The sequence below is a fragment of the Stegostoma tigrinum genome, chromosome 9 (assembly GCF_030684315.1).
Source record: "Stegostoma tigrinum isolate sSteTig4 chromosome 9, sSteTig4.hap1, whole genome shotgun sequence".
Classification (NCBI taxonomy): Eukaryota; Metazoa; Chordata; class Chondrichthyes; order Orectolobiformes; family Stegostomatidae; genus Stegostoma; species Stegostoma tigrinum.
Window position 1 is genome coordinate 5,969,126 of NC_081362.1, and position 18,368 is coordinate 5,987,493.

General features: G+C 39.2%; 1 protein-coding gene across 1 annotated transcript in view; it reads left to right on the forward strand.

The window, feature by feature from the left end:
* Positions 1-18,368, forward strand: part of LOC125455233 (protein sel-1 homolog 1-like) — a 67,500-nt gene that overhangs the window by 2,984 nt on the left and 46,148 nt on the right. Inside the window, exons 2-4 of the mRNA XM_048536973.1 lie at positions 4,718-4,764; positions 8,544-8,736; positions 9,797-9,902. Of these exons, the coding sequence (XP_048392930.1) occupies positions 4,718-4,764; positions 8,544-8,736; positions 9,797-9,902 (346 nt within the window). The remainder of the gene's footprint in view (positions 1-4,717; positions 4,765-8,543; positions 8,737-9,796; positions 9,903-18,368) is intronic.

Sequence of the window (18,368 nt, forward strand, 5' to 3'; positions counted from 1 at the left end):
ATTAAATGTATCTATACTGTTTGCTTTAACCACTGTCTGTGCTGGAGAGTTCCACAGTCTCACCACTTTTTAGATAAAGAAGTTGCTTCTGAATACCTTATGTGATTTCTTAGTAATTATCTTATATTAATGGACTCAAGTAGATCCCTTCTGATCCCTTATCCTCAATCTGCTTGTGTATTCTCCTTTCTCATTGTGCTTCTACTGGGGACTGTGTCTTCTGATATCTAGGCCCCTAACATGTAACAATTTCAATCTAATCTTCATCACTTCTATTTCCTCATTACAAACAACATATGAAAGAAAACCACTGCTTAAGCTTTTGGTCAAACCACTTAATTCCTCATGTCTTAGTTTGCTGATCCTTTTCTGAATTAAACTCCCAAGAACATTTACGTATATTTAAAAAAGTTGCTGTGGACATTCAGTTTTTTTTAAATACTAAAAGGAGCACCTTTTCATTGAAGTCTGCCAAATCATATTGAGATTGTTGCCAGAAGAAATGATAGTATTAATTAAGAAACAGTGGGAATCACGAGATACAACCCCACTATTTCACACTATTCTGGTGGAATTGCTCAAATACATTTATTTATGAACGGGCCTATTATTATAATAAAACTGACTTCATGGTTTCTTTGTTGTAGTTGTCATATTAATAAAGAGCATCTTATTCCATCAGTAAGATTTTGCTTTGCTTTCGCTGATGTTACGATATTCATTGTGGTTTAAATAAAAATCAGCATTTTTCTCTCTCACACACTTCTCTCTTATAGACAGCAGAATGGGTGTACAAACTCCAGCAACCAGTAGCATAAGAATTTCAGTTGGGTTTAACTCGCTGGTAAAACGATTCCATGTAAGTGGTTCAAAGGGATTTAAGTCCACGGGTGAGGGCAGGGATGATAGGTGAGCAAGACTCAGTGTTGCCTGAATCCTGCAGAGTTTACATGAATTGAAGTTTATCAAGCGTGAGAAGCCAATTAGGAGAGCATTGAAATAGCTCCGTCTGAAGGTGACAAAGGCAAAGATGTTTCAGAAGTAGGGTCAAAACTAAAATTCCTGGGATTCCAATCCTTTTGACATTATGGATCTAACTACAGCACTGCAATGGTTCAAGAAAGCAGCTCACCAGCACCTTCTCAAGAGCAATTGGGGACAGGCAATAAATGTGGTCCTTCTTCCAAGTGAATAAAAATAAAGGAACATAGTTTTATCATGAGGGAACTAGATAATAATAGTCAGGATTCAATTGGAAGTCAACTTTGCAAACTACTGTGCTAAGCCTGAGGTGGCCACGGTCTAGTCATTGGGAATGAAAAACATTCAGACAGGATGTTGCACAAGCAGCCAAATTATTCAATAGAATTTTCTCACCCTTGAGTGCTGTGGGTAATGGTGGGAAATTTGAGAGAATACAGCAAGAATGGAAAAATAGATTCTCTATTTGAAGAAGAAAGGTCACATTTTGTCCATGAACTTTCGGTCACTAAATGACAATCTTGCTAGTAAACAATGGCAACTGTTTTGCTGTGCGTGAGCATCCCATCATCTAATCTCACTATATTTATAATGCAGTGTGTAATTCCCTTGGGTATTGGTGAGAAACTGAACAGCACCAAAGCTTGCCTTAAAAGTTCGAGTGGTTACCTGGCAGGTGAAACTTGCTTCTCCAGGCTTCCAAGTTGACCATCATTTCCTAACAGGTCATTGGCTTACTCCATGGCAGCGACTGTCTCCACCTTTTATCTATGAAAGTTGGTATTGGCAAAACACCAATCTCACCACATTATCACAGTCAAGCTTGGACTGAGTTGGAAGACACTTCAGCACCTCAATACAGGAGCTCATCAACATGTGACATTGAAATGCTCCTGCCTAGTCTGTCTGTGTGAAGAGTACACATCAGTCTAATGCATCTGAACAGGATGTATCTCAGGGCCCTTACTGTTCATTCACCTTGCACTTATGTGAACCCTCACAACATCGCTGCCTTGCCACTCAGCACATTGCTGCTTCGTTCAGAACTCATAAGTACACAGCATCACTTTCTTGCCTTTTGGCACAGAAAGAAAGCCAGGCAACGTAGCCAGCGTTGAACAATCAAGCAGCTAGACATGTTGATGTGTGGCCCCTTGCTACATCAATGTTACATGTGCATTATCTGTCAGCAGCATCCATGGCAAACAAACTGCATATGCTTCAATAAAATTGTCCTGTCTGAAAGCTGAAGGAGAGTAGTCTTTACTCAAGCAAGAGGGTTTAGGATCAGAGTCTGGCAGAGGATAGAACTCACCCTCGAATACATTCTGGATGCTGTTCCATCTTCCAACAGATCTCAACTGTGCAATCAGGATGATAAATGGCTCTCAGCATTCTCTAAGTCGGCAGAGGAAGTTTGTTTGTTTTGTCTGTGGGAGCGGGGTGTACCACTGCACAATCCTGTATTTCTGGGTGATTGGAGGTTTGGGGTGATGAGGTGTCAGCCTCCTACCACAGTTATAATATCTCATTATACTCACATGGCTTGTGCTGCATACATCTGCATAGGATGTAATATCTCAGAGGTCCATGTAGGGGCATATTTCATGCCATTCCTTTTGGGAGGCCTCTGTCTTACTGTAACATGACCTCTGATAAAGCCTCATTTATGCTTGATACAACTGTGTAGGAATCACATTGCTGAGATGCTTCCCATATTTGTTTTTCCCTTCTTCACCCTTCCTGCCCTGCAGTAAAGGTTACTGTTAACAGCTAAAGTAAGGTTTGTACCATCTACTGCTCACAAATTCAAGAATAACAACATTGCCATTTCTAAAGGTGTGAGTGGAAGGATTAGCTCTGTTAACTGGATGGTTGGTTTACAATGTAGAGTCCCATCAACAGTAGGGGTTCAATTCCATCTCTGGCTGAGGTCCCATGAAGGCCCAGCCTTCTCAATCTTGCAACTTCCCTGAGTGTGGTGTGCCTTCAGCTGCAACTCACTACCAGTTGAGTCTCTTTAGTGAGAGCCTATGATCTTCCAGGACTATGGCAACTTTACCTTCATTCCTTGAAATAGTGGTGCATTGTGTGGAGAGAAAACAGTTGCTGAAGATATTATGTCCATGAGCAGGGTAACAGGGCAACCAAACTAAGTAGGACAATAGAAGCAAGGCAATGGAGGAGAATGATCTGTTCAACTAAGTTAAAAGTTCTTATGAGGGTGTGATAGATAATGTAAAAAAAAGCACAATGCACTATATTTGGTCCTGAGAAACCAAAAATCTGTCTATTTCAGCCTTGAATGTATTTGTTGGTGGCATGGAGAATTCCAAAGATTCCCAGCTCATTAAGTGAAGAAACATTTACTCATATCCATCCTAAATGATTGGCCACTTACCTTGAAACTGCTCACTTTTTCTAGATTTCCCAGTCAGACAGAGCAATATCTCAGTATCCAGTCTATCAAGCCCCTTCATAATCTTGAATGTTTTAATAAGATCACCACTCAAGTTTTCCAAACGCCAGAGTACATAAATCAAATTTGCTCAGCCTATCATTATAGGACATCCCTCTCATTCTGTATACTCCAATGAAGTATATCCTTTCTTAAACATGGAGACTAAAATTGCACACAGTATTCCAGCTGTGATCTCAGCAAGTCCCATATAATGAAAGCAAGACTTCTATATTCTTGATCTCTAGTCCTCTTTCGAATATATTGTTTGCCTTCCTAATTGCTTGCTATGCCTGCATGCTAGCCATTAGTGTTCTCTCTAAGCACCGATATTAACAAGTTCACACCTTTTGAAACAATTCTGTTCGTCCCATGGACAAAGTGAGAAACTTCACACGTTCCTCCTTGTTGTCCACGTACTTAACTGTCTTTATCTCTTTGTAGCCTCCTCACAGTTTGTCTTTCTACCAAGCTTATTGTCACAAGCTTAAAAACTTTACTTTCTCTCACAAAGTCCATTTAAAGCTTGATCATGTAACCTTTTCCCCCAATGTTACTAAATATATGAGCTTACCAATTTTGAACTATCTTGCAATGGACACGCTGGTCATCTGCATGGGGTCTTGTGAAACAAGCAAACTTGTAAAAATCCAAAAACTTCAGCTTGGAACAGCTTTATCAAGATACAGAAGATAGTTTGTAAAAATGTATTGTCATCATTGACAATGGTTTAAGGGTTAGAGATGGTGTAAAAGATTGACTAGAAAATCGGGATGGATGTTTGAAGAATTGGTTTAATTAGAATAACATAATTCCTTTACTAATATTCTCTAAGGCAAAACTGTTAGAAGAGATATTTTTAGAGATTGTTGAAGTTTTCATTTCTAACATTAAGTAATAATTTTCTAATTTTGCATGTTGCCTTTAGTACTCTCATCAGGAAAATTTTAGTTTTACTAGAATTATAATTTGGCTTTTTACTGTTGTGGAAGAGCCTGAAGAAGTAATGTTCCAAAAGCTTGTGATTTCAAATAAAGCGTTGGACCATAACCTGGTGTCGTGTGACTTCTGACTTTGGCCTTTTAATGTTCTTGATTCAATACTGCCCTCTCATATTTGAGCTTTATGTTCAAAGTCAGTCTGGATTGATTGATGAAAGACTTTCCTATCCATTGTCTTTAATAATCTTGTAATGCCTTTAAACTGCTGCAAATTTAATTGTAAATTTGCACTGAGAACTCAAAAGTTAACTTTTTGCCATTTTGATTTTTTTGATAGACATAGACAGCAGCACTACCAAGAAAAAAAACAGTCATGCCAAAAGGGTGAGTCATCTGTATACTAAGCAGATGTTTAACTGTTCTGTTACATCACTTAGAAAATCTCTTCTTTTGTAAATGTGATTACATTTTTATTTGTTTAGATCATTACTGAGGTTACATGGGAAGCAATATGTGCAATTTTAGTGTCTTGTTGTCAAAAGAATATTCACAAATGCAAGAACGGTTAGAAAAGGGTAGCGAAGGTACCTTAAGGACTTAGATTTCAAAAATGTGAAGAAAGACTTTCAAAACTACATTAGTTTTCATTGAAAGAAGGTGGGGTAAGAAATACTTTGATTCAAGGCTTTCAGTGACGAATGTGATAACTAAGTAAGAAGGCAGAGGACAGCTGTACAAAATGAACAAGCTTCGCCTGAAACTACAGCCTAGAGGAACAGTTTTGAGTGTTGTGCATATGTAATAGCTGTCCAAGCAAAAAAATAACGATAATTTGCTGATCATTTTGGTTTAGGAAGGCATGGCTAATCTAGGTTTGTAAAGGCTTATCTAGTTTGATGAATTTTTTTGATTTTTATAAGAGGGAAACAGCATTTAAATAAATACATTGCTTAAGCCCATTTATCTTTAATCCCCATCACCTTCACAACCTTGTCCAATTGTGGCATCTTCTGCACCACTGATTTTAATCACCCTGCCTTTGATAGCTATACTTTGAGCTGCCTAAAATCTAAGCTCTGGAAATTCCTCCTTAGTACTCTCCCTTATCTACCTTTCTTTCCTCTTTTAGACCTAATTATACCTTTTGGCCCACTTTTGGTCACATGCCTTGTATCTCTTCATGTATCACTCAATATTAAGTGTTTTTGCTTCTGCGGGGCACCTTGATCATTTAAAAACTGGAAGAGCTAAGAAGTTGGGGTTTCATGCATAAATATTTAGTGGAGAGGAATGAATGGGCTCAAGATTGGCACTTTGAAAAGTGCCCAGTTTTCCTCAAGTTACCATAGAAGGAGGGGGTAACTCAGAAATTTGAGTAATAAGACCATAAGACATAGGAGTGGAAGTAAGGCCATTTGGCCCATCGAGTCCACTCCACCATTTAAATCATGGCTGATAGGCATTTCACCTCCACTTCCCTCCCCTCTCCCCGTAGCCCTTGATTCCTGATGAGATCAAGAATTTGTCGATCTCTGCCTTGAAGGCATCTGACGTCCCGGCCTCCACTGCACTCCATGGCAATGAATCCCACAAGCCCACCACTCTCTGGCTGAAGAAATGTCTCCTCATTTCCGTTTTAAATTTACCCCCTCTAATTCTAAGGCTGTGCCCACGGGTCCTAGTTTCCCCGCCTAATGGAAACAACTTGCCAGCGTCCACCCTTTCTAAGCCATACATTATCTTGTAAGTTTCTATTAGATCGCCCCTCAACCTTCTAAACTCTAATGAATACAATCCCAGGATCCTTAGCCGTTCATCATATGTTAAACCTACCACTCCAGGGATCATCCGTGTGAATCTCTGCTGGACACACTCCAGGGCCAGTATGTCCTTCCTGAGGTGTGGAGCCCAAAGTTGGACACAGTATTCTAAATGGGGCCTAACTAGAGCTTTGTAAAGTCTCAGAAGCACATCACTGCTTTTATATTCCAACCCACCTATTCATTATATAAGTGAATTTAACTGTTTCATACTGTGACATTGCACTTGCAACACAGATATCTGCTCCTTTATCCATCTTCCATCCACCTCCCCCCCTCTCTATTTATTTCAGAATCCCCTTCCCCTCCTCCATTTCTGAAGGAGGGTCCGGATCTGAAAAGTCAGCTTTCCTGCTCCTCTGATGCTGTTTGGCCTGCTGAGTTAATCTAGCTCTACACCTTGTTACCTCAGATTCTCCAGCGTCAGCAGTTCCTACTATCTCTGAATTCATGAAGCAATGCTTGGAGTGCATGATCAGAACTAATAGAGTTGAGCCTAGACAAACCATCAGCCAGATCACCATTTGAATATTGAGTTCAATTTCCAGTGGCTTACTTTGACAAGAATGTCAAGTCTGTAATTATGATATCAGAGGTATTTACTGCGGTGATAGCAGGAATGAGAAGTTTTAATTTGAGAAGAGCAAGGAGAAACAGACTATTTTCAGTAGAATACAGAAGGTTGGCAAGAAGTGCTCAAAACTTTATGGTGTGTTACTAAGTTGAGAAAACTGTTTCAATTGGGAATGTTATAAATTCAAGGGCATGATTTAAGATCACCATCAAAAAAGTGGAGGAATTGGTTATAGGAGATTATTTGACAGCACACTGTTAGTCAGTGGAATTCTCTGTTAGAAATTGTGATGGAAGCAGAAACTATGACAGCATATAAATGGAAAGTAGACATATATTTGAAAGAAGAAATGCAAAATAGCATGGAAGAGATTACACAATGGGGCTGAATGGCAAACTTCTTCGGAGAATCAGTTCATGATTAGCAGACTGAGTTGCATTGCATTGTCCTGTCTGCACAGCCCTTAGGCTCTAATTTCTGATGTGTGCTGTAAGGCAGGTAACTCTATCCCAAGATATAAAGAAGAAAATCCTCGAGAGCTCCCCTTGCATAGTGGAAAGTACACAGGCCATGAATTATTGACACTAATATAGGATTGAGTTTATTTTTCAACAATTACTTTATTGTTTGATCAGGAGCTGTAGTGATCAAGTGAGTAAGATATCAATATACTTTTCTTAATTGTGGTCAGTGTAAGAGGCTTATATCACACCATGACTCAAAGTAACTTAAAGAGAAACAGTCACTTTCTTCTAAAGAATTTAACATGCCTCTTACATTACTTTGGAATGCAGCTTGCTGTATCTTGCAATGGCACCTTGTTACTAAATATTACTTGCCTTTAATGACTTGCGTATTGATTTCTTATAGGGCAATCTAGTTTCTACAAATCATATTTTAGCTTTCTTTATCTGGTTTATTCCTCATAGTAATAAGGTTCGATTGCTGATCATCATGTCATGTGGGCTAATGAGAATTCTTGTTAAAACATGTGATCCCTATCTGTCTGAAGACCAAAGAAAAACACTATAAGAGATAGCACTAACCCTCTCAAAGTTACTGATACTTTAGGGAACCCAGTCAGGAGATAGCAGAAAGTAATATCACTAACGTAACTATCACCTTTAAAAAACCAAACAGAAATTGGTCACACGTGACCAACCTGATCATGTAAAAGCCCAGAACTCAAGGATGCCACTGGCCTGCATAAAGGTGGTGGCTAGCCATAGTCAGTAAGCTGTAGCTTTTAGCAGCCAGGTGCCCAACAAGAAGAAGCTAGGAAGATTCATTTTTGAAGGAACATGAACTTCAGTCAGCCAGAAAAGAGCAGGAGACAAGCATGCAGTCAGATAGAAGTCGTGAGGAAGTGTCCCAAAGTAGACTGACTGTTTCCATTGCCTTTATTAAGTATCACTCTTATGAAATTATTATTTAAAACTTTATAAATTCTGTTAAAGTTATGAGGATACATTCATACCCCAGAGTGGTCTTGCAACTTGTCAGAACTGAAAGGACCTTTTAGATTAGGTCTTAACTCAATCTACAATTGTAATTTAATTTAAACCACATATTTAAAGTTGAAGTAAACACTGAGACCTAGGAACTGACAGACAGCTGTATCTGTAGAACCACATTCTGCAAAATCTTAGTGATGGGGTGAGAGAAAAATCAAGAAGAAATGAGAATTCTCTCTCCTTCTTTACAAAATAAAACGTTCAAAGTCAGTCTTGTCAACATTAGAATCAATCCCAAATAATCCTATGTTTCAGGACATGGACGATGAAAATGGTGAAATACAACTGGAGGAGATATTAAAAATAAATCATGTTCTCAGTGAGTCAGAAGAAGCCATCAGGTCAGCAACAGCTCAGAATGGGCAGACTTCATCCAATGTAAAGGAAAATGAGGAAACTGACAAAAAATTGCAAGAGACAAATAATGATTCTAATTGGAATTCACAAGGTGAGAAAACTGTATAAGAAAAGAAGGCAGGAAGAGTCTAAGAAGGCAAGGTTGTTTATATTTGGGCACCTAAACAATCAAGATTAGCTTAACCATGCTAACATTTCAACCTTTTGGATATTTCTCAGAACTGTATCTCTTTCAAAATCTGTAATGTCATTTTTATAGAGTGATAAAACAAAGAATAAATGACTCTCAGTGCTTTACTAATTTCACTAGCTGTTGAGTAACAAGTCCTCCAAGAGTCACATTGTAGGATAGAAAAGTTGCCAGGCAGAAGGAGACTATCCAGGCCTGTCATGTCCATGCTGGCTCCCTGTGAGAGCAACTCAGGTGGTCCAAACCCTATACTTTCCCCTACATTTTATTTTCATTTCCTTTCAGGTGGTATACAATCCCCTAGTGAAAGCCTGGGTTGTATTTGCCTTCACTGCATCCTTCGGTAGCACATTGCAATGCACTTAAAAATAGGTTTTTCTTCGTATCATGTTTAGAGATTTTGCCAACTCCTTCACAGCAGTAACTTCTGATTGTTAATCTGAAAGATTAAAGATCTGAAACATTATCTCTTTCCATCTTGACAGATGCTGCCAGACCTGCTGAGTATTTCCCACATTTTCTGATGTTATAATCATTTTCTCAGTCTACAATGTCCTGCCACTTTCATTGCTTTGTGGTTTGGTGACATTATTCTCTTTAACAATAAAAGCACAATTCACAACAGTTGAACATAAGGTCAAAGGTACTGAAACAATTACTTTAAATACTTATTGGAATTCTAAGTTAGAAATAATTATAGCACTGTCAAAAGGCAAAGAATTATTGTTAAATCTGCATATCACTTAATGCTCAATGTGCTCAAAATATTAAAGTGGTTCTGGATGTGAGTTTGCTCGCTGAGCTGGAAGGTTAGTTTTCATGAAAACTAACCTTCCAGCTCAGCGAGCAAACTCACATCCAGAACCTCAACCTGAGCTACAAATCTTCTCAAAACTCGATATTAAAGTGGTTGCCTGAGCATTTTCAATGTTAAACATCTGTAACATCTTGGACATAACAGCTCAGCAAGAAACAGTGAAAAGCAGGCAAGAACAGGAAATGGAAGAATTCTACCAGAATGGTACCAAAATCCTGAAACGGTCTAGAGATAAGAGACTGAGGAAGGAGTGAGTATGAATAAATGAAATACGAGTAGTGCGTGAATTTTATGCTCAAGTATAACAGATAACAACATGGGTATGGAACACTTTGCCTGCAACGGTAGTAGATTCGCCAACTTTAAGTATATTTAAGTCGTCATTGGATAAGCATATGGACGTACATGGAATAGTGTAGGTTAGGTGGGCTTCAGATTGGTATGGGAGGTCGGCACAACATCGAGGGCTGAAGGGCCTGTACTGTGCTGTAATGTTCTATGTTCTATAACAACATTGTACATTTTTTAATAAACTGTGAAGCTTATAAGTGTTAACTATTCCCATATGAGGTATGATAAGACAATAAAGAAAAGTCCTTATCTTCTTTACCCAATAAATGGGCTAGAATTTCCAGATTTATGTAGTATGATCTCTTTTCGACTTTTTTTCTCCAAGTCTGTGAACTGACCTTGTTATCGATAATCTGAAGCTGTCAGCTCTTGTTCAAAAGTTGGGCAGTGAAGATAGTAAATGGCCTGATTTGGGAGATCTAGCACACTGGGTTTACAGAAAGTCATGCAGCAAAACACTGTCCTTGACTGTGATACAGAACAGCAGTCCAGCCACACATATCCCTTTTTCAGGCAGACTGTCAGTCTAGGACAAACCGATAGAAAGCAAAGCATCCCTGAACGGTGTTCTGCTTGCCTGCTCTGAGTATCCTTATTGAGCGCTCTGTTGACCCTCACCATATTGCTGCCTGCTTAGGGAAAGTGTTCTCCGTATTATAGAATAGGTGTCCAGTCATGAGAAACACATCCAGATTATTAGGAAACTATGTGGATAGCATTTTCTGATGAAGCCTGCCCAACTGCAAGTATTGTCCAAACAGCACTAACACATATTGTTCTGATTGCATTACTAGCCCCACATTTTGGTGATAAACCTTTCTTCATGTCAAACATGGATAAAAGGACCCTGAATTTGATGAATTGACATAATCTGAATGAATATGAGATGAATACCAGCAGAGAGTAATTTCTGCCAGAATGTTGATGGTTAAGCCTCTTACCCAAATTTGGTCAACTGACTCCACTTCAACCTTTCAACTGAAGGGCCTTTAATTATTATGAGGCAGGTTTTCCACCCCTGCCCAGGAGGGAATCCAATGTCAACAAGCCAGTTGGAAGCTGACAGTACCTCCTGGAAGTGGCGGTACTGCATTGAGGAGGAGTTCACCCGTTGAACTAGACCTCCAGGTAAGCCTGAGATCTCACTAGGACTGACTGGCACAGGACAGGAGGCTGAGGGAAGCACGATCTCCAAAAAGCAACCTCAATTTATTTCTGAGATAACACGGTGTGAAGCTGGTTGAACATAGCAGGCCAAGCAGCATCAGAGGAGCAGGAAAGCTGACGTTTTGGGTCAAGACCCTTCTTCAGAAATTTATTTCTGTAGGTTTAGCAGCATGCGGAAGCCATTCTTCCGACTTCTTTGAATAAACCTCACAGTTAACGTTAAATTATACTGACCCTTCTGCTATTTATTTCAACTTGCTATTAAATCATTTCAACTGGTGTGCTTACAGTTGCCTTCAAACACAAGTTGGAAAGAATAACAACATTGTATTACCTTGTACTTTCTTAAAATGTTATCACTATCATGCAGTTATGGTAACTGCAAATTAGCTAGGTGACTAGCAATAAATCTTGGAAGCCCTGCAGTGCAGAGGCAGGCCATTTGGCCCATTGAGTCCACACCGACACTCCAAAGAGCATCCAACCAGACCCACCCCCCTATCCCATCCCTGTAACCCTGCATTCCCCACAGCTAATTCACCTAGCCTGCTCATTCCTGGAAACTGTGGGCAATTTACCATGGCCAATCCAGCTAACCTGCTCATCTTTGAACCTTCCAGGGCAACCTGCATAAAACCTATTAACATATTGAAACACCCCCAACCCTCCATTTACTTAAGAGTGACAGCTTTGGTAAGTTCATAGGGAATGGAGTTTAAAAATACGGTGGATTTGCTAAAACTATGCAACGCACTGGTCATGCCACAGCTGGGATACTGTGAACAGTATTGCTCCTGTTGTCTATTATTGATGAGCTAGCAGTGGAGGCAATCCAGAAAAGGTTCACTACGCTGATACCAGGTATGAAGGGACTCTCCTTTGAGGAGGATTGGTTGACTACATTGGGATATAGAAGAATGAGAGGATATCTTATTGAAACATATGAGATTCTTAGGGGATTTGACAGGGTGGATGCAGAAATGTTGTTTCCTATTATGGAAGAGTCTAGGACCAGAGGGTATAATCTCAGAATAAGAGGTTGCACATTTAAGGCAGAAGTGAGGAGGAATTTCACCTTTCAGAGGGAGGTGAATCTTAGAAATTTACCACAGAGGTATGTTGAGGCTGGATCATTAAATTTATTTAGGGCTGAGATAGTCAGATTTTGAATCATAAACGGATTGAAGGGTTATGGGATAAAGGCAGGAAGGTGGGTTTAAGGATTATCAGATCTCTCATGATCTCATTGCATGGTAGAGCACAGACTCAGTGTGTTGAATGGTCTACTTCTGCTCCTATATCTTATGGTCTTATCATAAGGAGTTGGGGAAACATAGGACTTCGGAGCATAAGAACATAAGAAATAGGAGCAGGAATAGACCATCTGGCCTGTCGAGCCTGCTCTGCCATTCAATAAGATCATGGCTGATCTTTTCATGGGCTCAGCTCCAATCACCCACCTGCGCACCATTACCCTTAATTTCTTTCTGTTCAAAAATCTATCCATCTTTGCCTTAAAAACATTCTGTGGAGGTGCTGGTATTGGATTGGCGTGGACAAAGTCAGAAGTCACATGACATCAGGTTATAGTCCGACGTTTTATTTGAAATCACAAGCTTTCGGAGTGTAGCCCTCTTGTCAGGTGAAGTGAGAAGCACACAGACACAGAATTTATGGGCAGAGAGATCAAAAGATCATACAAATGGCGTGAGTGGAGTGTCAAATAATAAGTCTCTGCAGGTGGTCAAAAGTGTTAAACAGTCTGCGTAATGTGTCAACAGTTGAATAACAAACGACTGGGAGGAAACATTCCTGTCTGTTGAATGTTGCACGGTGCCCATTCATTCATTGTCATAGCCAAGTTCCATACCCATGAAGACGGTCTCAACCACGATCTTGGGTTCATGACGTGCTACATATGACCCTACCACACTGTATCTGTAAAATCTTCCTTACTGTCCTATTTTGACACCATCAATGGATAAATTATTATGATCTCTCGACCTTAATTAGTTTGTACAGTTTTGTATTACTTATTAGTTTGGTTAGACCCTCGTTATGTAACTCTTATACCTATCATGTTACTCCAGTCACTTGGTTTGTCTCCAGCACTACCTTTGATTTGTTCTTTTGTAATTATCTCTCTGTCTCATTTAATTGGATTATAGGTCATCCCTTTGCTCGTTATTCAGCTATTGACATTTTTTACTCACACTGTTTAACAATTTTAATTACCTGCAGAGACTTATTATTCAACACTCCACTCACACCATTTATATGATCTTTTGATTTATTTATCCTTGATCTCTCTGTCCATAAATTCTGTGTCTGTGTGCCTCCCTCTCACTTCTCTCTCACCTGAAGGGGCTGTGCTCTAAAAGCTCGTGATTTCAAACAAACCTGTTGGACTACAATCTGGAGTTGTTTGACTTCTGACTTTAAAAACATTCAATAACTTAGCTTCAACTGCTTCACACTGAGCAGGGAGTTCAGCTGATTCACCATCTTTGGTTGAAGAAGCTCTTCCTCATCTCAGTCCTAAATCTGCTCCCACTTATTTTGAGGCAGTGACCCCTAGATCTAGTTCCACCGTCCAGTGGAAACAACTTCCCTGCTTCTTTTTTAATATTCCCTTCATAATTGTATATGTTTCTATGAGATCCCCCATCCCATTCTGCTAAATTCCTATGAGCATCATCCCAGCCTACCCAATGTCATCTCATAAGGCAACCTTCTCAATTCCAGAATCAACCTGGTGAACCTCCTCTGCACCCCCTCCAGGGCCAGTACATCCTTTCTTGAGTAAGGAAACCAAAACTGTACACAGCACTCCAGATGTGGTTTCACCAGCACCCTATATAGCCACAGCATAGTCTCCCTGTTCTTAAACTTCATCCCGCTAGCAATTAAGGACAATATTCCATTTGCCTTCTTCATCATTTGCACGCCAATTTTTTGTGGTCATTCAGCCCTTGCAGCCTCCTCCAATATTCAGTAAGAGCATGTCTGATCTGGTTGTTGTCTCAACCCAACTTTCCTGTGCCTCATACTAATCGACTCCCTTGTTGATCAAAAATCTATTTATTCTCCCTGGAATAAATCCAACGACCCAGCCTCCATTGATTTCTAGGAAGAAAATTGCACAGAATAATGACCCTCTGAGAGAGAGAGAATTTCCTCATATCAACATCTTAAAAGTGAAATGGAACAGGAGGTGGACAAAGAAGGTTGATGTTGTGAAACTTGAAAGGGTTCAGAAAAGATTTACGAGGATGTTGCTAGGGTTAGAGGGTTTGAGCTATAGGGAGAGGCTGAATAGAGCTATTTTCCCCAGAACGTCAGAAGCTGACAGATGACCTGATAGTAGTTTATAAAATCACGAAGAGCATGGATACAGTAATTCGCCAAGGTCTTTCACCCAGGGTAGGGGAATCCAAAACGAGAGGGCATAGGTTTAAGGGTGAGAGAGGAAAGATTTAAAAGGGACTCAAGGGGCAACATTTTCATGCAAAGTGGTGTGTGTATGGAATGAGCTGCCAGAGAAGGTGGTGGAGGCTGGTACAATTACAACATGTAATAGGCATATGGATATATGTATAGGAAGGATTTAAAGGGATATAGGCCAAATGCTGGCAAATGGAACTAAATCAGTTTGAGATATCTGCTCAGCACAGACCAGCTGAACTGAAGACTCTATCACTCCAAGGTTATGGGCAATCCAACCAAAAGGCAAGCCAAGAAAGCAAATTTTACGATTTCTCCCTAAGATTAGCAGAGACTCAGCAAGGCTCAGAACACATCTGTTGGTCTCCTGGCTCATGACAGCACATGGTTTTCATAACAATATCTTTGAAACTTTGTCAGACAGTCCAGTCGTTCCCTTGTGTTTTACCCAATTGTGTCTGTAACATTCAATTTCCCTTCCATCTCAGCTTAGTCATTCATTTAACAATAACCATGAAGATTCAGATGAAAGCTGATGACCTGATTTATCACTCAAGTAGTTTGGGGCATTGAATTAATGTGTCATACATCTAGTGAGGCCCTGACACTCAAAATGCCACACACTAATTGTCTCGTTTGGGCATCCAATTTACAACCTTGAACTTCCGGGCATAGTCTTCTGGAATCGCTTCCAGTAAATAATCCCTGAACTTTAAATGGTGTGTTTCTGAATAATCCATTACATTTCCCCTCTTTGCCAATGCCACTTTATCAAGCATTTTTCTGTAATGACTGCTGTGAACTTTCCATAACCTTTTAAATTTCTGCTGATGTGTGTTCTAATAGCCAATCATTAGTCATGTGAACCACTCATTTTACAGAAACATTATCCACACTAAGCACCAGATCAAAGCAAAGTGAATACTTCACTACTAAATGATGATATCAATTTTTTCCCTTTATATTCCTTTATCCTGCTTGTGGAACAGCACAAAAGCTCCCAAGAGTCTGTCTGTCATGCTACTTTAAAGTATAGAATAATACATGGTTTGCTAAAATTATTATGTGCACAGTCAAGCTTTATGATTCCTAACCCTGACTCACCAGCCTTGAAGTTGCTATGTCTTTGTTTGTTAGTTCAAATGTAGGCCAGTTTCCTTTAATTCAACAAAAACCGAAAGAGCTGCAGATGCTGTAAATCAGAAACAAAAACAAAGTTGCAGTTCTGAGGAAGGGTCACCGGACCCAAAACGTTAACTCTGTTTTTTTCCTTCACAGATGCTGCCAGACCTGCTGAGCTTCTCCAGCAACTTTGTTTTTGTTCCTTTAATTCAACCATTTTCTTGCACATAGCTTCTTCATTCTGGCACTAATGTTTCTTTTCAATTTTTTTCCCACTTTGATGCTGCTTTTGGAAATACATACCTGAAAAATGATAAACCACTCTTTGAAACGACTATTTCCAAACCAGTAATTGTTTAAAGTTAGCCAATGAATTTGTTTGAGCAGTTTTCTTCAATGAATTGTCTTGTTATTTTATTTCTATGCAGGCTCTATTACATACACCTAAAATTACGTGCATAACATATCAAATATGTAAAAATGACTTAACTCTGCAAAATTTATGCACTCCACTCTGAGAATGTTTTTCAAAAATGTCCTTGTCAGGCTTTCTGAGATTTAAGGACTTAGTTCCACACTATCGGTATTGTAATTTTTTAAACAGACTGGGGTGTTACATCTCCTATTGATTAACTTCTGTCTGTGCAGCAAACAAAGATGTAGAAATTCTAGTTTTTACCCTTTTCTTGATGACCAAAGTTGAATAAAAAAATAATTTCCATGGTAGGTGAATATTGCTTGCAAGGCCGACATTTGGTACCCATCCTTAATTGCCTTTGAGAAGATGTTAGTGCATCCCCTTCTTGAACCACTGCAGTGCATGTGGTGTAGGGACACCGGCCGTGCTGTTAAATAGCAAGTTCCAAGAATTCAAAGGAACGGCGATATATTTCCACTTCAGGTTGGTGAACTTGGCTTGGAGGGGAACTTGCAGGTAATGGTGTTCCCACACATCTGTTGGCCTTACTGTTCTGGGTGGTAGAGTTCGCAGTGTTTGGAATGAGCTGTTGAGAGAGACCTGAAGAGTTGCTGGTGAGTGCACAGTCACCAGCCAAGTTACCATGGCAATCAGGGCACACTTCAAGCAATCTCTGGCCACTGGCATGGGAGAACTGTCAGTGTTGTCGAAATTCTAGTGCCTCATTGAGCACAGCTTAAAACCTCTGCAATCAGTATGAGCTCAATTCCGGATCTCCTAAAAGGCAGTACCATCTGTAACCTTTCCTGAATCACACTTCACTGCGTCTGACAGCAACAATTGCATTTTTGTCTTGCCTGTCGTGAGTCATTTTTTAAGAATTAATTTCGCATTTTTATGTTAAATCTGGAAGCAATTGCTAGTTTATAAAACAAATAGCAATATTCGTTCTTTTTGTCTGAGTTTTATTTTTTGTTTTAACATGTTTCAATATTTTGTAATATAAATAACCTTTATTAGCATGCATTGATCAACATATCCATTAACACTTACACATCTATGTCATTTCTGTATTGCTTTTCAGAATAATTTTCTAAATTAACTTCTAAATCTCCTTGGCAAACATTCTTGATCTTAAGTAATTTTGTGGCAGTACCGTATTTTCTTTTTATTTCACCATAAGTTAATTGGGAGGCCAGCAACAACTTCACTCAAGAAATTAAATTCCAGCAAACATTTCCAATTATTTTATTAATGTTAAGTTTGATGGTTTTTTTGACATATTATTGATAAAGACAGATAAACCACTGAATGGCAAAACATTTCATATTGGTTAACCTTCTGTGGATTTAGGAAATATAAAATAATAGCTGGGTAGATGTAATATATTAATTAAGAAATATTGGAATGCTGTACTCAGTTTGGAGGCTTTGATATAATAAAATATGAAAGTTAAAGCCCAACGTATTTGCATGACTGTACTAGGACATTCTCTCAAATCTGGCAGCCTCAGATTTGGATTGTGCTGGATTTTGGAACTGTCTGGAATTTTCAGAAAAACATTTGAACACTTAATCCACACAACAGAAAACTAACTAATACAATTGTAAAATACTTTAGGTCAATGTTCATGTTGTTACTGATATTAAGTCACTTTACTTAGATGCAAACCTGAAATGAGTTTTATAAAAAATCTTACATCTTTAGATGCCTGCATACAGCCTACAAAACTTTACTTCCCCTCCTGCCATGTTTCTGTCACAATTTTTTGTCGGCTTTTCCCCAGAACAAATTTCCGTGTTCACATTATAAAGTAGACTGCCTAAATAACCTTGATATGCATTCTGTCATTTTACAGCAGCCCATCAGTTTTATGTCTCATCTGCACTGCATCAAAGCTGTTTGTTGTTTTCCAACCAACCCTACTTCTCTCTTTTCTAATTTGCCATCTTTCTGCCAGCTGATCATTAATAAAAAAGATTGCAGAATAATGTCAGAAAAATAAGGACAGCTTGTACAACTTTTAAATGGGAACTGGTACAACTGTGCGACCTGGTCTAATTATCCTCCATTTTAATCACCCTACTTCTGCAGAAGACAACATTTGGTCTTGACTCCTCGTGTATGCAATTCATTGATCATTGTCAGCTTTTTGTCTCATGAAGCAATGGTTTGCATCAAGACATAAACTCTGTGTTAAGCATTATCTGATGT